Source organism: Thermobia domestica, chromosome 4 (genome assembly GCF_964235325.1).
Source record: "Thermobia domestica chromosome 4, izTheDome1.hap1.1, whole genome shotgun sequence".
Lineage (NCBI taxonomy): Eukaryota > Metazoa > Arthropoda > Insecta > Zygentoma > Lepismatidae > Thermobia > Thermobia domestica.
Genome location: NC_137457.1, coordinates 309677167 through 309695787, shown reverse-complemented (window position 1 = coordinate 309695787; position 18621 = coordinate 309677167). Strand labels below are relative to the sequence as shown.

At 35.8% G+C, this 18621-nt stretch overlaps 1 protein-coding gene across 2 annotated transcripts in view; it reads left to right on the top strand.

The window, feature by feature from the left end:
* Positions 1–18621, top strand: part of LOC145684292 (uncharacterized) — a 68635-nt gene that overhangs the window by 43842 nt on the left and 6172 nt on the right. Inside the window, exons 1-2 of one of the 2 annotated variants that reach the window (XM_081756455.1) lie at positions 13928–14043; positions 17707–18036. In XM_081756455.1, coding sequence (XP_081612581.1) covers positions 17724–18036 — 313 coding nt within the window. In that variant the 5' untranslated portion in view covers positions 13928–14043; positions 17707–17723. Of the gene's footprint in view, positions 1–13927; positions 14044–17706; positions 18037–18621 lie in introns of those variants that run through there. The other variant, XM_081756456.1, reaches the window with a different exon arrangement.

Sequence of the window (18621 nt, the reverse complement as noted above, 5' to 3'; positions counted from 1 at the left end):
GTATTTGATTTTCTGAGTATATGACTAGGCTTTCGAGTTTGTCCAGTGACCATATCAGACTGAAACTGAGAAGCGAGACCCAGACCCGGATGACACGAACAAAAGTCGAGACTCATGTCCCATTCCACCACTGCCATAAACTCATATCGATTACTTAAATTTCTCAGTAATGCGATAACTTAGCAATACTTTTGATACCATGCTGGACTAGTTTTCCTTTCAGCGACTGTAAGAGAGAAGAAAACATGATGACTGTAATGAAAGTGATTATTATGAAGAAATTGGTTGAATGAGAATGTTCTAGGAAATAGTAAAGTCCCGAGTAAATTACTGCTACAGTTATCCACCACAAACTTGTGTGAATGGGATCAAAGCAGGAACGCGTCACACTCGATGTGAGGTTCTACCTGTGCTACACCGTACCATCCTTCGAGCAAAAGAAAATTGAAGTTGGAAGTGATCACTTTAACTAGCTTTTTAATTCTTATAATCTCAGTCTCTAAGCGTGTACATAGCTGGAAATATGTACACATTCCTACACGGACAATACTCGAATAAGGAAAGAGTTGGAAATTCAAAAGTGGAGAAGAGTAAAATATTTATTTCAGCTTGTATTTTTACAGCAAGGGCACAAATTTAATATGTGTACTCAAACACACACAGTGAACAAAGGGAGTACGGCAAAAGAAGCGGATTAAAAAAAAATAATCCAAGAGGTTAAGTATGCTTCGAGAAATTAATGCATTTCATTCACTATCACTTGTGATTAAGGGGGCAGACTACTAAATATTTTTCAAAAGCTAACAATTTTTCTTTTGCCAGTTTTTTGTAAGTGAAAAGTGATAATGAAATGTAACTTACCTCAGTAATAGATAATGTTATTCTACACTGGAAAAAAACGAATTGGAAGAATTTTCAGTGTTGTCATCCATAGAAATTACAGTGTGACCAGAATTTGAATTACCCAAAACTCTAGGTTATGGCAGCAACTAGAAAAATGAACTCAATGGCAATTGATGACATATTATGCTGTGTGTGTTCTTGTTAATTACTTTTTAAACAATATTTGTATTTTAATTCTTCTGTTTATTAAAAATTATTTATTTTTACTCTTTATTACAAAATAAATACAAATACTACTTAAAAATAGTTAACAAGGAACCAAGACAACCTGATAAGTCATCAATTGCCGTTAAATTCATTTTTCTAGTCGCTGTTATAACCTAGATTTTTGGATAATTCAAATTGTGGTCACACTGTAAATTCTGTGGATGTCAACACTGAAAATTCTTCCGATTCGTATTTTCGGGTGTAGAATAACATTATCTATTACTGAGATAAGTTACATTTCATTATCACTTTTCACTTACGAAAAACTGGCAAAAGAAAAATTGTTAGATTTTGAAAAATATTTAGTAGTCTGTCCCCTTAATGTTAGGAAGATTAATCTTTTGAATACAAATCATTGTGTTGAAGGAAATTTGTGAAATAGAATCATTAACTTTTTTATTAAATGTAATAAGCAAGTGTAAACAATGCCTGATTTAGTTTTATTTATTTATTTAAGCATATTCATATAATTTCATTAGATGTAAAGATAAAATAACTCAAAAGTCTTTGTTGTCAGCGATCTATCCAATCTAATCCATGTTTCATGAATTATATCAATGTAGTAAAAAAAAATATGGAGGCATTATATTTCCCATCAGTAACACGCGGTGATCTGTCACCGTACGGGTAGCATGTAGCAAGTGCTTGCTCGAAAAACCTGTAATTATATACGATCAAATTTGCAACCAAAATTTTCTAGTATCTCAGTTCAGAATAACATAATTATTCTAAATTGTTTGTAAGTATTCCCTACAAATCTTTTCGTTGTTGGTATTTTTAACCCTTTGGGGATCTCATGGTACAATTTGTACCATACGGGGTGTTTCATGGTACATTGCGTTATAACTCTCCTATTTGAGCTTTTTCGTCCGTTTTTTTTTTTTTTTTTTTTTTTTAGCCCAGAGGCATTGCAGAAGACATTACGGATGGCTTCACACCTTCCTGTGTCGAGACATAGGAGGTGATGATGTCATAAGTCTAAAATTTATATTTTCGTGTAATACTTTTGGGGGGGTTTATGTAAAGTATTTTAGCGGGCTTATTTTTGCACGTAGAAGATTGAAATTTTGCACAAACATGCAGTCCACCGAGTAGTATTTACCAGATTTTTTCTTCAGATTTCTGCGTTAAAACAGGGGGGATCCAGAGGGTCAAAAGTTGAAAAAAGGGATATTTTTAACCAAAAATCCCGTTTTTCCTCATTTTCCCGCCTTAGATACATGATGGAGACAAGTGAATGGTACAGCCTGAAAGGCAGTTCTATTCTGAAGAGAATGATGTGCGACACATGGCCCTAGGGTAATTAGGTAAGTGTCAGGGAATTTTTATCAAAATATACTTCTGTATACGGGAATATGGTACATTGTTGGTATTTTTTTTTGGCGGGCTTACTTTTGCACCTGGAAAATTGGAATTGTGCATAAACATTCAGTCCACCGAGTAGTATTTACCAGATATTTTTCAGATTTCTGCGTTAAAACGGGGTACAGAGGGGCTAAAAGTTGAAAAAGGGAAATTTTTACCAAAAAATCCCTTTCACGGGATTTTTTCGCCTTAGATACATAATGGGAACAAGTGAATGGTACCGCCTGAAAGGCAGTTCTATTCTGAAGAGAATGATAGGCGAAACATGACCCTAGGGTAATTAGGGATGTCTCAGGGAATGTTTAAAAATTTCCCTCTTTATACGGGAATATGATACATTGTTGGTATATTTTTTTTGGCGGGCTTACTTTTGCACCTGGAAAATTGGAATTGTGCATAAAAATGCAGCCCACCGAGTAGTATTTACCAGATTTTTTCGGATTTCTGCGTTAAAACAGGGGGGTCCAGGGGGGGTAAATATTAAAAAAGGATATTTAGACCCAAAAAATCCCGTTTTTCCTCATTTTCCCGTTTTAGATACATGACGGAGACACGTGAGTCATACCGCCTGAAAGACAGTTCTATTCTGAAGAGAATGATGGGCGAAACGTGACCCTAGGGTAATTAGGGATGTCTCAGGGAATTTTGTACCTAAGATCATGGTGTTTTACGGTAATTTGGGGCATGGTGGGAATTCCTGATAAAATTTCTCCCGCCCTTGGTATTCAAGATAGAAACTTGAAATTTGGCGCACACTTTCAGTATACCAAGTACCATTTATCGGATTTTTTTTAGATGGCTACGTTCATACAGGGTCGCTCCAGGGGGGCCCAAAGTATGAGAAAAAAATCTCTCTCCGAAATTTTCCATTTGACATCATTTCTCCCGCTCCTGGTATATGGTATGAGCATGCAAGTGGTATCATTTCAAAGCCAGCTCCATTCCGAAGAGAATGATGTATGAACCATGATCCTAGGATAAATAGTGACGATGCAGTAGCTGCTTGACTGAAAGTCTAAAAAATAGCCCAAAAACCCCGGATCTCTTAAGGGTTAAACAGACATAACGTATAACAGAAAGGTGCATGTGAATATATAATTGTATTTTATATTTGTATCTGTATTTGGTGTTCAAAGAAAAACTCACATAAGTTACTTGACAGGACAGGATAGTCGTGTCCGTGTCTACCATTCTTCAGAAGAATGTTACCCTCCCCTCAGCAGAGATTCTCCACTTGGGGAAATTTGGACTTGAGAGCCGCCTTAAACTAGTTAATGTGCTATATAGGGTATGATGTGTATAAAATACTCTAATAGAGGCCTACAACCGTCAAATTCTGGAAGTTCCATAAGTGGCATAGGTAATCCGGCCGATGTACCTAGGTACTTTGAAGGTTGCCATCATCCGCTTATCGCCCGGTCTTCTGCGGGACAATGCAGCAAGTAGTCCCTACGTTCGAAATAGGCGGGAGAATACACCCTTTTGAGACTTTTAACTGATATCCGGCCCGGTAATCAAAATCGTCCAGAAAATCACTACCAATATTTGTCGGCATTTTTCTCTACCCTACATCGTGAGTTTGTCGGCAATTACAAAATTAACAAATTGATTGGAGAGATTTAAAGTGATATATTTCGTTTAAATATTGTGAATTCCTTTTGTTGTTCATCTACACAATGGACTAAATTTATTTGGAATTTGTGTCACTGGCAGAGATTTCTCGCCATTCATTGGGTCGTTGTTAGCTGAATTCGAGAACTGGGAATTCTGGGACAGTGTTGTTGGAGGAACTAGAATAAAAATGGAGCGATGAGTTGTATTTCTTTTATTATAAATTGAATTTCTGTGTGCTTTTATTGAATAGTTTTAATTGTAAAAGTGTTCATATATATATTGTGTGGAAGTTTTAATTTTCATCCTTAATGTAATTTATAGGCATCGAGCTGAATATTTTGCTTTAAGAACGAGGCCATGAGCTTTATAATGCGCATACTTAATGAAAGTACATGGGAAAATGCTCCTGTAGGGTGGTCCTTATTATATGGGCAAAAATTGAAAATTATAATTTTCATCGTGACACCCTGCCATCTTTTTCCAATATTGAAGAAACTAATATTTCCAAAGTTTGCTTATATTTGAATAAAATTTAGAGTTCGCTACCGAAGTTTGAAATATTAACGTTTCTGTGTTTTAAGGAATATAAACGTAATGCATTACTAAACACTGTTAACATTTCTGTGTTTTAAGAAATATAAACGTAATGCATTACTAAACACTGTTAACGTGCAATTTATAATATCCAAGCTACAAAAACACTTTGAACATACAAATACAGAAGAATACATAAGCAATGCACCCACATTGGAACATTAATTCTTATTGATAAGCGTTTCTTTCCTGAAGTCCGAATATCTCTCCCGGTGATCACTGAAAACTTGCAAAAGAAACTGCTTTTGCTCTTCATCCTCAGTATGCAATTGGCAAGATTCCGGGATCAGAGCAACTCCGCGTTCTGCCGTGTCATTAACACATTTGATGGACCGGGTCAACTTTTTGGTGGCAATATAGTTCCCATCAAAAGGCCACAGCTCGGGATCTAATTCAGTGAATTTCGAAAAATGAAATGAAATGAAATCTTTGAGTTTTACGTCCCACGGTTATGCCGGTTAGGCTAAAGGAGACGGTGATGATGAGTAATGAATGAAATTGTGGAATGAAGAAAGTGGGAGGAAACGGGAGAACCCCGAGAAAACCCACGCACACGGTGTTTGTCCAGACAAAGTTCACTTGGCGGGGCTGGGATCGAACCCGGGACCCCAAGCATCAGAGGTGAACGCTCTACCACTGAGCCACCGCGGCCCCTCAGTGAATTTCGAGTCAAGTCCTAGTATATCGAGAAACATTAATGTGTTCACTGACGCAAATCGTCCAAATCCTTCTTGAAGGTCGTATCCAGATCAACTGTTACACGCTTTGGTGTCTACTGGCACTCTTTCATCAAGGAAAACAAAAGGCAACCAGCTCTTCGCGGAGATGCCATACATGACCACCAAGCTTCTTCAGGGCTACAATTACAAACTGAGAAGTTTACTGTCTTTTATCTTTGGAGCTTTTTCAATAGAAACAGGTCAATTATAGGAGCAGCAATTGGAAGCGCAGCTTTGAACCATGCCTTGAAATAGAATCTCACAACAAATATGGCTATGTTCAGTAGCCCAGATTCCTCTTCTTCAGTTAACGAAAACTGACCGTGAAACATCTATATCTTGATGGCACAAATGGTTTTGATCATCCAGCGAGCCTTGTGTACTGCACCACGAGCAAGAAATCCAACTCTACGAGCAAGCTGACTTCCAAGAAATGTGACTGACATTTCCAGAAGCTCTCTGTTGTCATCGTGAGGTTGGTTATTGTTTAGTTGGTCTGCCGCAAAGGTAGTTATTTCATCCTTAATGTCGGAAACAGCACTGGGAGTAAAGTGATCATCTAATGCAGTTCTGTATACAGTCTTCCAAAGTGAAGTCCACTGCACTTGAAATTTCTTGAAAATTGCTATTTCTGGGCTTGCTGATTTGATTTGATAACAGAGAAGACAGCTCCTAGTTGTAACTCGAGTGTATGATGTCGACAAAGTAGCTAAAAAAGATTTTTTTCTAATTTATGTTCAATTAAGACACATGCTCTATTCTTTCGTCCAGTATTTGACGCAGAAGTGTCAAACATCCCTTTCACTCTCTCTGCAAACTTCCACCGTTCTAAAGTATAAACAACAGCATTACTCATTTCCGAACCAGTCCCAGCTGAAAGTTTACAAATTCCAAGCAGTTTGTCAATTCCATCGCCTGTAACTATAACAGGAAGACGGTTAACCACTTCCATTCTAGTAAAATTTGTCAGCAACTTCCTGTTCCAATAAGCGACCAGGGGCAGGGGCACCATGGGATTAAAATTAGACACATTCATAACCGTTGTTCTTATTTGCTTATTGCGACTGCGGCGAATTGATGCACAATTTATAGAAAAGTAGATCAGGTTCATTCCTAGACTATACCCAACAGACAGAAGTGACGCAGTAGCATTTATGTCGCACACCTTCATACGATCCAATACAGATGCCAAGGTTGATGTCATCAACTGCTTTCTTCCTCGTTTTCGAGACGATTTTCCAAGAGATGCTGGGAGTCTTGTTGAGATTGTTGACTCTAGTAACTACAACGGTTCATTTCCTTAGAATCACTGCTGGTGAATGGGGAACACAAGGTCACAACATAATTCGCTTCAGTTTCCTTCTTACATTTTTCAATTCGTTGTTGATATTTCGTCTCTCGCTCCTTTCTTTTAGTTTCTACAATTTCTAGAGCCTTATCAACTCCCTATATTTCTCCCCATCGCCCTTCTTCCCTCTGCGCCTGAAGAAACTGTCGGTCCTCTTCTATTTTAATCATTGTTGCGTTTGCATGGGCAATGTCAAAAGCCACATCAAGGCTGACACTGAAGGTCGTTTCCTTTTCAAACAATGTTGCAGATCTTTTATTCTTATTGTTCTTGTTTTCCTTAAGTTTCTGCCACTCATGGAAAACCTTTTCAACAGCTTCAATTACGTTTTTCCGGAGTCCGTGCTTTGTCCCAAATTTTCATGGTTGCTTGAACAGCTAAAGTCGCGCTTTTCCAAACGGATTTCTTTCCACTCAATTAAAATGAAAAAATAAGCCATTACTTCACGCTCAAAAGATAGTTTATCAGCAGGCATTTCACGTGATTGCTGTCCGATCAGTCACACAGTAGTCATTCTACGTGTGGTGGTAGTGTCGTCATATAAACTTATCTAGACCTAGTCGCACATCAATCACAGTTTGCACTCGAATAAAAAGTAACTAATTGACTTTAGTTGTTTGTAGTATATACTATGAAAATTAGAAATTCATCACAGTGAAGCAAGAAACTTACACAGACTGTTACCTGTACAGTGAACAGTTAATCAAGACAGTATATCTGTATCCGAAAGTGTCTTCGAGTAAACATTCACAGAAAATGAAGCAAATTTTTCACTATCAACGCACAACGCAGATAATATTTAATTAGAGTAAAGTGGGGAATGCCGATTGGCGGGGTAATTCCGATCATTGAATTACTCAAAACTGACATGATCTAGTGATCTAGACTATTCTTACTCCTCTAGCACTAGTCACGGCCCACCCTTCTATTTGCCTGCTACCAATAACATGGACGTTTATTTGAAGGTACATAAATTTATATAGTATGCTGTTCTATAGTATGGTTTATGCACATTTTCTTCCGTAATTGAAACAGATCTATTGGTAGGTGTACAATGATTGAGCAAAACTCATGCGGTATTTTACTCTGTATACTTACTAAATGGCGATCGGAATTCCCTCAAATCGGGGTGAATCCAATAAAACATAACTTCCGAAAACAAACGATACTATATCTTTCCCTTGCTTGTGAGCTACGATATGGAAGCAGTAATTTGTAGCAAAGGGTTCGATAAAAACATTTTTACCTTAATTACTACCCTTAACTAGTAGTTTTCCCTCCTCACACATTTTCTCTTAAGTGATCGGTATTCCCCACCTTACATGGACAAAATGCTTTATAATATATATAATATATATGGAAATGTTTCTACGTGACGAATCTCGTAATACAGCACAGTACTGAATACAAAATTTTATAATCTACTCGATTAATAAATGAGATTAACAGATTTTTACAAACATATAAAGTTTTTCTTTCATTTAGAAAAAAAGACCAATGGAGAATTAGTCATGAAAAAATTATTTGTTTCTTAAGCGTGGATTCGGGCCCATTTAGCCGAATTAAATTGAAAAACTCCTTAACACTCACATGCCCGGAAAAGCTCACGTCCTTCCATGCCCAAAGGAGTCGTTTTGACTCCTTGAAAGACATACTAAAAGTATGATTGTTACCAGTTAGTTTATTTTCATTAGAGGAGAAAGAGTATTATATTATCATTGTGGAAAGAGTACATCTTTCCACAATGATAATACATTTTATAGTGATAAATTACTGTATAAAGTACTTCTGTGAAGAAATGTGTATTTGGACACATAATGAAAAATTTTATTTCGGACTTTGGCACATTTTATTTTAAAATTCTACGCAGTGAAAAGCATAATCGTTTATTTAATATTGAATCACTTTTCGATTTTTTCTAAGTTCATTTATTTTTCCTACGAGATAGTTTTCTTGCTGTCTGGTAATTCTTTCAACAAATGTAATTTTTTAATCATAAAAATGACAGATTGTTTCCCGGTCAGCACTCCTATCATCACCTCACCTTTGGTTAATCTATGAGCACGCACTTTTCATTGAGACTGACATAATCGTCAACGACCCAGGATATTAACCCGGAAAACACATCGAAGTCTTCCTAGTGATGGGTAAATTCCCGGGAATATATTTTTCGAATATATTCCCAGGAAGATTCCATAAAATGTGATTTTTTCGGGAATATATGTACAATTACAAAGAAAATTGCATTATATTAATATATTATGATTTCAAAGGTAAATTCGTTTTTATATCACAGTATGTTATTACTGTTGTCCCCAAAGGAGACCTTAAAATGTATATTCTGAACAATATCATGTTGTTTTATTAATATTCTATTATATTTAGAGAGTACGCATAAATTGATATTTATTTACAATAAGTTCTATGAAACTAAATATATTTCAAAAATGGTATAGTAAGTCCACATACTTTTAAACCGCTAAACAGTTTAAATTTACATGTAAGTGGATTTTCTAAACTTGTCTCTACTACTGATGTTATAAACATATTAATTTTTTAAATGTTATAAACAAATTTGTGAACATTTGCGCATAAATATATAAGTTCACAATATTTGCAAAGTACTTTCTTATCTTTATAATTTTGCATGTAACATTGCCATACACGACCATTCTTCCTCCCCATTTCTCGAAACTTCATGAGTTAATTTACATGTAATAGAAGTCCGAGTACCTCTTCAGAAATTCGAGTCAGAGAGAGGAGGCAAGCCGACGTTTATCACTAACGGTGTTTCAGAGTTTATTAATAGTACTTCATCTCTACTTCTACATAATTCTAAATTAATTAACAAAATGGTTCCTTTTCATCATTTGTAAATTAGTACTTTGCTAATTTTGGCTATTGTTTAGCATTGGGGGGCCAGCTTTTTCACCTACTTTTTTTGCGATATTCTATTCCGTTGCGGTTGTTTTATGGTTTCATACGTTACCAACATTAAATTCAGACAGCATTGCAGAGCGAGCGTTAGCGAGTAAAGGCGGGTTAGGGCCCCGCATGGCTCGTTGTTTTCTATCTTCGTTACCAACAATTCACTCTCTTTTCTCACATAAATCGCTTCCACTTACCTTTACGGTTTATACAAATCCCCTACTGTCCTAGAAAAAATTGTGTTTGATACTTTCTTGACTATTTGAACACCACTATCAACTCATTTCTTTCGTAAATCATCCTACTTTCTCCTAGTTTTGTTCCCCCAATACTAAACATTTACCTTACTTTTTAGTGCAACTAGAAATGGAATTTAAAAAATCATATTATTAGTTATATAAAGTACAAAGAATTTTAACTTTTTTAACCTCCAAATTCTTTAAAAGCTAGAAGTAAATCATAATATATTGAAATAAAGTAATTAGTCATATGGTTCTTATAATGTGGGAGATAAAGTAAACAAAAGAAAATAAATTCCTCCCCGGGAATTTATAAGCCAGGGAAAAAACCCGGGAATATTCCTATTTTTAAAATTCCTTCAAAATGGGAATATTTCCACTGCCCATCACTAGTCGTTCCCTTCTTACCCTCTTCAACCCCTTTGACATCAAAATCTGTTTCTTTTGTATATGCTAGATTTTATTTGTATGCAACCCAGGTGAGATCCTGAATTTTATGATCTACCAAATTCAATGTTTACAAAATCCTGTTCGCAATTTGTCAGTTCTGACATCCCCAACTAGATAATTAATTAGCACGGTATCTGAACTTACAGACTGACAAGGGGCGGCTGCAAATGTTGCAGATGTGGTTTTAACTTTTAATCTTGTGCGCTGCACATGGTCCGCTTACACCTTATGTATAACTCGTAATCCTGTGTGGATGCACACATATGTGTCACCCTCGATTTTTTTCATCTAGCTGAACATAATTAGGATTTATTTTTCAATTAGTTTGTTTCCGCCCGCCGTGTGTTTCTGCGAGTCAGGAACAGAAAAAATGCACGACCTGCAGCCTTACAGTCACAGCGAATGAAGTAGAATAGCTCTTTGTCAAAAAAGCTGTTGTTAAATTATTGTTCTAGGTTGTGTGTATGTGTGTGTGTTTCGTTTTAGAGTATTGACTCTCTCTGTTTCTCCCTTTTTCATATCCTCAAGTGCAAGAAATGCAATCATAAGTCTGCGTAAGGAATAAAAAATGCTTTCTTTAAACAAAACTAAATTATATAGCTCTATTTGTGAGGAACACGAATGCTTCCAAAATATGCCATGGATATTAACTATAATCATATCGTTCTTCCGAATTGTACAATAGCGTGAAAAACTGATAATAAAATGATGTAACAGGCATAAGTGGTTTTTTCTAGCGTAACAACACATTGAACATAACAAATTAAATTTTTAGGATTACAAATTATCACTTTGCGTTCCGGTGTAGGCCTATTCGTTTTCACATTCAAGCGACAAAAGAAGAAAGTGTTATGATAGTTACAAAAATCGAATACGGGATTTCAATGAATTCAAGTTACATGGCCCCTACATATCGAGAAAATGATTTTTCGATGTCTGCCCATCTATTCGCCTGTTGGTTCGTCACGCTTTTACATGCACTCAATTAGAGGCCATACTGTTCAATGTATCTGGGCCGAATTCTAGACATAACATTTTAATAACATACTATCGTTTCGAATTTTATATCCTTCGACACCTAAAGGTAATGGTAGTTTACTGAAGGATAAAATTTTAAATAATTCAATTTTCTCAAAAAAACAGCTGTGACGATTTTATTTATTTTTTATAAATATATATGTTATTAACTACTCTCCACCGTCGTATCAATGATTTTTCTGAAAAAATACATATGGTGTAATTTACTGTATGTTATGCGTTTTTTTTGCACTATTTTCTCAACCACATTTCATAAATAAACGTATCATTAATAGCCTAACAAAATGAATACTTGTTGTCATGTAAATATTCAGGAGTAGTTTTTCCCCGATGATTTTACCATTAGCGCCTTATGCAATTTTGTTCATATTTCGTAAAGAAATATTTCATTAATAAACTAACATACAGCATAAATCGTTTATCCCGATAACATACGGAAGGAGACGTTTTCTCAAGGGTAGAATTTTTTTTTACAATCAGTAATAACTGAGACAAATTTGTTGTAATTTCAGTAAAAATATTTTCTGTAGTAATCTTACAATATTGTATAACTTGCTTGTTCCGAAAAGAAAAATCAATAAGAGATAGTTTATTTGGACAGTGAAATTTTTCCTGACGATTTGCTTAAAAATTACTCAATATACTTGGTCCAGATTATAAATAATTTACAATATGGCATAAATCGTTTATCCTCAAAATTACAGATAGAATAGTTTACCTTGGGGGTAATTTTTTGCCGATGACCTTCACAAAAGCAACTCAGGAGATGTTTGTTGTTCATATTTCCTTAATAAATGTTACATAAATAACCTAGGTATATGGCATAATTCCCTCATTCTGAAAATCTAGAAGTGGTAAATTACTTTTGACAGTAAGTTTTACCCTGCGGTTTTCTCAAGAACGACTCAGGCGATTGTGTTCGTATTTCATAAATAAATGTCTTATGAAAACACTAACAATATAGCATAGCTCGTTTGTCCTGTAAAGATCCACAAGGGATAATTTATTCTTGGGGTGACGTTTTTCATGATTTTATCAGAAATTACTCAGACGCTTTTGCTTATAGTACACGTACAATTATATCCTTAATAATTCTAATAGATGGCTTAAGTTATTTCTAACGGAAATATGACCAATGGGTACTTTATTTTGTGTCTAAAGTTTCTTCTAACAAAGTTTTCCTAAACACATTATTTTATTAGCAATTTCCCAAATAAATATTTCAATAATACATGCAGCCTAACATGAGTCAATGTAAGAAATTCGAGCGAAAAAGCACAGTGAGTTTGCTCCGTACCCTTTCTTAAATATATTTTTAAATGTTTCCTAATCACAATTTCCCAAAGTTCTTTTTAAATGTGCCTTGTGGTCAAATGGTTCAAGTGTATTGGTTCTGGATTTGATTTCCAGTGAGAGCTAGTGCATTTTTGTCCAAGAGATGTGACACGTCAGTGCAAAGAAAAAAGTGTTTAAATAAGCATGACCAAGCTAATTAATAATACAAAGAAATAATACAATGTTACGAAATTATCGAAGAAACGTTAATATTAGGTAGGGGCAACTGAAATGTCCAAATGATGATTGTCAATTCCAAATGTAAAAACGTGAGAAATACAATGCCAAGTTAATCAGTGGCCTCTAGATAAAGCAGTCCTACGAAGAAGTGATTGAGATACCAAAAAAATGTTGTAATCGCTGGGAGACATGTTAAAAGAATACAGATAGTGAGAGAGAGTTTAATAGTGCAAATTATGAATAGTCTGCACCTTCGTTTGAGGGCGAGTATTGATGTCCGTAGGCCTATATAGGTTAACATTGAAATCAACATTACAAGACAGTACCTGCTTAATATTGATAGGAACTTGGTAGGATAGGGACTGCAAACTGACAGGTTTGCAGGGTATTCCACGGGGTTTGATATTTTAAAGAAAACGATCCTTGCGAAGTACTTACCCTAATAGCATCCGATATCCATGGGATGTTCTGAACAAGTCCCATTGATGTCACTATGTCGTATGGGATATTGGGACATAGTCAGGATAACCTGAGGATATCCTATCGGGATAATCCCGGCTTTGTCAGTAGAGCGATATCCTGTGGATATCCTGGCAGGATAATCCCGACTTTGTCAGTAGAGCGATATCCTGTGGATATCCTGGCAGGATAATCCCGCGGTTGTTGATATTATTATTATTATCATTATTATTGTTATTATTATTATTATTATTATTATAAAATACTTCTTCAAAGAGTAAATACAATAATTATATAATACTTTTCTATTATATTATTATTATTTATTATTGTTGTTGTTTATTAAATAATAATATAATAATAGAAAAGTATTATATAATTACTTGGTCCATCGTATTGTATAATTCTGCAATATCGAAGTAATACAGATAATTAATAATGATAATAAAGTTCAATCACTATATAATAATTTCATACTATGTTTGAAGAAACTTCCAGCGCGGCGCGATCGTTCACTGTTTCAGCAGACGACCGCCAAACGTAAAGCAGTTGTTTCCATGATGCACTGCGCGTGCGCAAGGCGGGCGGTGATGGAAGTGAGTCAGTGTAGTAAATGTTTTGGTCGCTTGTAACCAATTAAAATCGGCTGAAGAATATAAGTTAAGTAAGTTTAGTTTATTCAATACGTATTGTTGCAAATAGTTTAATACACATCAAGTGTAAATGTGCAATAATTTGATTGCTTAGCGTGTATTTTCACGGGCAGTTCCGAGAAACAACAGAAGTTGCTGATGCAAATAAGCGAAGCAAAATTGAGGTATTTGATGTGATAGTTTATGCAACATAGCTCGATTCAAGGCTAGATAATATAACTTGCAGTGATTTTTAAAGATTTATGCAGTTCAATCCTCCCGAAAGAATCGGATACGTCAGAGAGAGAGAAAAAAGTAGTTTTTGATACCGTAAACTGTGATTTCTGACTAGGTTAGTTAAAGTTATGTCTGTTTACTGTAGCGATAAAAAAAAAAATGTTACTTGTAATGCGACAAATGGGATGTAGGCCCTTTTGTGTACCACTTTAAAGAAAATACACAGTGATATGATATGTTCCTATCTGTAACAGTTCCAGTTCAATGAACAGCAAGAAGCGGGCTGTGGGAGCAGCAGTAAAAACATATTAATGCCGGTCAGTGAAAATTATTGGTTTAGAAATAGTACATTATACTTTCGTGACAATTTTGTTCTTTGTAATAATTTGCCGACTGGCAAGATTTTAGAATGTGCAGACCACTGCACATGTTGATAATGTTAATAATCGTGCAATGGTAATAATGTTAGCATATTTTTACGCCCAAGGGCCAAAATGTTGCTAAAATTATTTCTGAAACATGGTATCGGCACTACTTTATTAACAGATGGCTCTACCAAATTTATCGACATTTCTATTTTTTTTTTTTTTTTTTTTTTTTTTTTGAAAAATTTCGTGCTGTTAGACTATATTACGTTCTGTTTGCTTCTGCAATACGATTCTTTTGGTGGGTTAGGTTGGGTAGGTTAGATTAAGATTCTGCTAATAATTACGGTCCTTGTGCCGTTACGGGGGTCCAAAACTAGCAGAAAAACAGTATGATCCACCGGAAGGAAGAGTTGATGGTGATGTAAGGTGAATTGGAAAAAAAAAAAGAGGAACCCATGGAAAGATAGGTAATTGCCCAGAAGTCCACTATGATGCAAATTATCGCTCTTTTGTTCCTAATGATGTTAACAATGCTTAAAAGGGCAGTGCAGATGGTGTATCTTTGAGTACAAGAGTACATACACGGTCCTGGTAAAGTGTCCTTGCATTCAAAACACCGGGCTGTATACCCCACTTTCAGAATTTTAGACATCACCTGGAGCGAAAGAAGGAAATAGCACACACAGAGGGTGCAGAGTCGGGTGTTTTGATTGCAAGGACACTTTGCCAAAACTGTATGTACACACACTGCACCCTCTTTTTAATCGTTGTGTACATCACTAGGAACGAAAGAACGATTATTTGCATCACCCGATACTGTATGAAAGAAGGAGTTCTGGGCAATTAGCGAAGGATATTTGGCGGAATATCTGTCTCGATATTCAGTGAAGCAGGAAAACACCGTCCGGTAAAAGTCCACTTTGTGCCTCCCAGTATGATTGGCTTTTAATATCCTGGCGTATTTCTTAAGTACAGGGCCAAAATTAGTAAATGTCATTCGTTGTGTCATAAGTATGACTATTTACTATTATTACTATTAGTAAAGCAATGTTAACCTAATCTATCAAGAGAAGTGGAAAAAATGTAAATTTCGCACGTAAAACATTGGACCCCCGCAACGGCACATTGATCATAATTACTTATAAATCTCCTCTATTGACTTCACTGACAATTACTTAAAACATATTTCACCTGGACACTGGACTATATTTGGTAGTGCTATCTGATAATGTGAACACGGGGAGTTATATTTAGTAACATTTTAGTCCTTGTACTTAAGAATATAAAATTAATGTTGCATCAGTCACTAGCCTGCACATTTTAAAATCCTGCCATTTGGCCCTTGTACTTAAAAAAAATAAAAATGCTATACTAGATATCTGCATCATTCCCCATATAGCATAGCCTGTGGTGGAAATAAAGGTTCTTTTTGGTATGCCACGATCTTCAACACGAGGTACGGCTTGTGTAGCCCGCTCCTTGCAGTTCTGATCTGGAACTGTCACTGGTCGGAACATGTGCCAAGTGACCATGAGCAATGTCGTTCACACAAACATATGTGAATGGCTCATGTGTGCAATGAACAATCCCAAATTATTTATTAAAACAATGCATTCGGAGCAAGGCTATTCACATTTAAAGACGTGTATACAAAATTAAACCTATGAAAGTACAAGAAATAGACCATAACTAGAACCGTTAAGAGATACAGCAATGACTTCTTCACCCTTGGAAAGGTAATTTTGTCCGCATTTAGTAGTGGGGTAAGCGCGTGGCAGTACAGCAAACTGAACTGCGGAATTTCTGAATTTGAAAAGGAAGCGGGGCTAAAAATAATGGGGAAACTATCAAAATTTTATTGTGACATTTTATTTAGATAAAATATGGCGCCTTATAATGAAGCAAGGTAACACCAACGTAAATTACAGAAAGTAGAGACAAAGAATATTTTACTTACGATTTGGTCTGTCCTAAGTGGCGGATAGTTTCTATTAACATGGTTTAAATCTATTTATTGCTTATTCAACTGCATCAGTGATATACTGATCATTGGATATTTGTGACATCGTATGCGAAACTTATTTTCTAAAAAAAATCAAGAACGTAATACCGATTGGTTTAAACTTTTGTTTGTCTCGCCTGGAGTTCATGATTAAAAGCATGATGCACTACGGTTCAACGTCCAGGAATGTGGATATTTCAATTTTTGGTTGTTTGAAGGTTACGGTTTTCATTCACGGTGCCTCGGGGCTCTTTGAATTTTCATAATAATGAGGCGTTGAATGTTACCAAACGTAATTTTTTAAAAAATAATCATAGTGATGGTTACATAGTGGTCATATATATATAAAAAAAAAAGCTTCTGGCTGCTTGTTGAGCTGAAGCGGTAGTAGCTCCTACGATTGGCATCTACACTCGTTTTTGTTATGATTTGGCGCGAAAACTACTGAACCAATTAATATTTTTGCTACTATGAAACTTTATATGAAGATTTGTCAGAAATAAATGTCTCCTTTTCTGTATACACATATGTATACAAAGTGCATGTTAAAAATGGATGAAAAAATGGATCTGAGGGAAACATGTACGAAACCAGAATTTTGACGATAACAGATTTCAGTTTCGTAAGCAAAATTCTCGGGGGCCGCAACATAGTGCCCTTAGAGGCAAAAGTCGGGCACAGTAGACCTAATGGGTAAAAAGTGCAACTGAAGGTAGAAATGGATAAAAATAAAAGGTGGGTTCAAAAATGGGTTTTAATTCTGTAAAGCTGCCCCCTACCTTCCCGTCATTATGGCCCTGGGGTCAACTTAAAAACATTAAATGGAAAAAATTGAAACCTCTATAAGAAGTACTATTTTTCGAATCTATAGCAGAAATCAGTGAGTTGCTGGAGCGAAGTCCCAAGTGGTCTAAGCGACAGTCTGGGAATAAAGCCAAACAGGTGAACACACGTTGAGTCAGCTCAAAATGGTCTTGCATTCGCTTCTGCTTAATTCGAAGCAATTCTGACATTGTATATAATTTTACTGACGAACATGATTAGAAGCGATATTAGTACTCTCTAATTTGTTTCAATATTCATTCTAGATTCTTACGAGCGTGGGATGGAGAAATTAGAACTCGCGAGAGACCAGACCGAAGTTGATACTGGTAATGAAGAATCTTTTGAGATACAGAAAAAGAAACGTCGCATACGAGCTAGAAAACAGCAATCATCATCTTCGGACGAAGATATTGCCCTTAGTGAAGCGATTAAACAAAGTGTTTCTACAATAAAGAAGACTTTGCCACCGGTACCGAATCTCTTTTCTAAAAAGGTCGTGACGAGCACCAATGTGGATGATCCTGGAATGGCAAAAACTCCTAAGCGGAGCCCAGTCACCTCAGATGAGAGTACTGCTGTCCAAGAACACGAAGGTTAGTTCCAGTAATATATAAAATTAGATCTTAAATTCAATTCGTTTGTAAGTTTCCATTTATAGTTTTTATAATACTTAATATGCTTTTACAGTAAAAATGTTTCTAACGCACGAAATGTCAATAGAAACCTTTATATTCAACCAGTTATCAACAATGACAAGAGTCCCTCCATACGGTATATTCCTTTTTATTTGTAGTGGGTGGGGTAACATACGGACAATTAGTCAAAATATCTTCTTCCTCAGGGTAATTCTAGGAATGTGAAATGATATTAATTCTATGCTACTGATGATGATGATGATGTGGTGTTCTGCCCGAAGACAGGTCTGACCCAAAGGTTCGTGGGTAAGGTGAATCCATATGGTGATTTGCCATTGCGTTCCATGGGATGTTGACGTCGTAAGGACAGGAACTACAGTTGAACGAGGGATCCGAACCTTTTGTTCCCAACCTGGAATTGAGCCCGGGACACCTTGATTACAAGGCGAGCTTATCCACTGGAGACATTTGTGCTATGCTATACTTCAGAAATGCTAATGCTACTAAACATTTATGCTTTACTTCAAATATAGATTTCTTTAA